General features: G+C 34.6%; 1 protein-coding gene across 2 annotated transcripts; it reads left to right on the top strand.

Annotated features, from left to right (window-relative positions):
• The first annotated feature begins 388 nt into the window (after window positions 1-388).
• Window positions 389-2,481, top strand: LOC113229422 (60S ribosomal protein L26). 2 transcript variants are annotated; one of them, XM_026463003.1, is made up of 4 exons: window positions 389-419; window positions 645-826; window positions 1,307-1,447; window positions 2,320-2,481. In XM_026463003.1, exons 2-4 carry the CDS (start codon window positions 659-661, stop codon window positions 2,455-2,457), a joined length of 447 nt encoding a protein of 148 aa, XP_026318788.1. In that variant the 5' UTR covers window positions 389-419; window positions 645-658; the 3' UTR covers window positions 2,458-2,481. The 2 variants fall into 2 exon arrangements, with proteins under 2 accessions (XP_026318788.1, XP_026318789.1); XM_026463004.1 differs by lacking the exon at window positions 389-419 and having other exon boundaries at window positions 633-826.

The raw sequence follows: 2,481 nt of genomic DNA on the forward strand, positions 1-2,481 counted from the left end.
GTATTGTTTGATGTGTGGTTATGAAATTGTGTAAGGAAATTATATTTAACATCGTATCAAAACATTATTTTTCGTACGGAAAAACCTACCATTAACTTTGCAAGAACAGCAAAATCATAACTTCGTATAATGGAACAATAATTGACATAATGCTTTCATTGTTGCCATTTACTAACATTCTAAAGCATTCTAAGGAGTTAGTTGTAGAATTATTTGTCGTGAAGCAAGACATACATGAAGATTTCAGTAAGTAATAGACAATCGAAATAGATGCATTAAATTATCTTTTGTAAGTTGTATTCTCTGTTAGTTATACAATTTTTGCTCTTATTTCCATCATTAGCAATTGTTACAGTTTCTGAAATGGCAACACATATCAGACATTTCTTTTATTTCGGTTCTTTGCCGTGTTGTTTAGGGTACGTTGAAAAATCCATAGAAATCTTGTTGTAATCTCGATAAATCGCGATAAAATTAATAAGACATAATTTTTAGGGATATCCTTTATCCCGCACAATGGATATTTTCAGTATTACATTTATTCGTGACCTTAAAACAAGTCGCGGCAATTTGACATTTAGCACGCAGGAGTCCGTAACCTAAACATTATAGCAGGGAAATAAACGTGGTGTTTCGGTTTTCAGCGAAGAGCGCCAGAATGAAGTACAATAAGCAGGTGACCTCGTCGAGGAGGAAAAACAGGAAGCGCCATTTCAGCGCTCCTTCCCACATTAGACGAGTGTTGATGTCCGCTCCTCTGTCAAAGGAACTTAGGCAGAAGTTCAATGTGAAATCTATGCCTATCCGCAAAGACGACGAAGTTCAGGTAAATGTGACTTTGTCCTGGCTTTCCCTCCAATTTCTTTTTAATGTTCATTCATAATTTACGTACGCACGACAAACATAGAGGTTAGTGGTAATGTCATCTTTTGTCGAACACACTATGATATTCTGTTTAATTTACCACTAAAATCTAGTCAAAGAGTACATAGTGTAGCTAAATATTGGAATTAAACCAGTTATTTATTTCATGTAACCTAAAAACTGATGTATTAACGGTTTAGAAACAAACAAGCTCCTGGATATTATTTGCTAATAGTTACTTTATATGATGATATCAAACCATTCACAGACCATGGACGATTGCTACCACAGTAAGGAAGATCTGAAGGTTTTCTTCAGTGAAACCAAGCTGTGGTTTGTGAGTCTATGCTATGGTTCAAAAATTGGCTCTGATGCTTATAAAACCTTTTTAGAATCTTCCTAAAATTGTATAGAAGTTCTAATAATTTTTTTTATTCTATAGGTTGTTAGAGGACACTACAAAGGCCAGCAAGTCGGTAAAGTAGTTCAAGTGTACCGTAAGAAGTTTGTTGTCTATATTGAGAGGATCCAGCGCGAGAAGGCTAATGGTGCCAGTGCATACGTGGGTATCCACCCTTCAAAGGTTTGTTATATACTTTTACTTCAATAATTCAAACATTTTGAGAAGTAAACATATTTTATTCATTTAGTAACTACACTAGATGTCACGTTGAACTAAACAGAATAAGGATTACTATTTTGTAAATGAGTACCAATGGAACTAATACTGATAAGTCACATTTTTACTTGTTCTTCATTATTAATCTACTTTTTGAAAATTTCTGTGAATAATTTATTCAACTAGAACAGCAACTGATAAATTCAAAATATTATTGAAGATAGTGAAAGAAAGAAAATCGTTTATTACACAAGCACAGACACAGCTATAAACAAAACAACAGAGGATCGTTGTTTTGTGGCCAAATCATATCTGCGTAAATGGTGTGACAACCAAAGTAGCGTGGTTTACGGGAATCTGTTGTCATCAGTCTGTAAACAACATAAAATTTATGCTTACTGTGTTAATAACAAAGTATATATGTTAAAACCCTCACCTGTGAAAGTTGGTTTGGTGCAGATACGCGCATTTTACTGATACTATCACCGACAATATGTTTCTATGCACAGATTTATACATGAAAGTAGAATCTAGTAGAAATTTGTCAGATTCATTCATTTTTGTTCTGGTGCTCCTCAACTTTTTATTGTTATTGGTTATAAAAACCACAACTTGTTTATGTATCGGACTTTGTATGTGTAAACTTTGAAATGATGAGAACTATAAACCCTGAACTCTGTTCTCATGTATACCCATACCTGATGTTTACGACTGATGGACAAGGTATACAGGGACACTGCTAATGCAGATACACTTCCATGGCTCTGATGATCTTTTTCATCCAATATATATTTTATATGTTATAACAAGCTTTGTCACTTTTTTTTTTCTTTCAGTGTGTGATTGTAAAATTAAAGATGAACAAGGACCGTAAAGCCATCCTTGACCGCAGAGCGAAGGGCAGACTAGCAGCCCTGGGCAAGGACAAAGGCAAATACACTGAAGAGACCGCCACAGCAATGGAAGCCTCGTAAACATCTAGGTTTTAAGACTAATAA

Source organism: Hyposmocoma kahamanoa, unplaced genomic scaffold (assembly GCF_003589595.1).
Source record: "Hyposmocoma kahamanoa isolate Upper Pololo Valley unplaced genomic scaffold, ASM358959v1 62, whole genome shotgun sequence".
Taxonomy (NCBI): Eukaryota; Metazoa; Arthropoda; class Insecta; order Lepidoptera; family Cosmopterigidae; genus Hyposmocoma; species Hyposmocoma kahamanoa.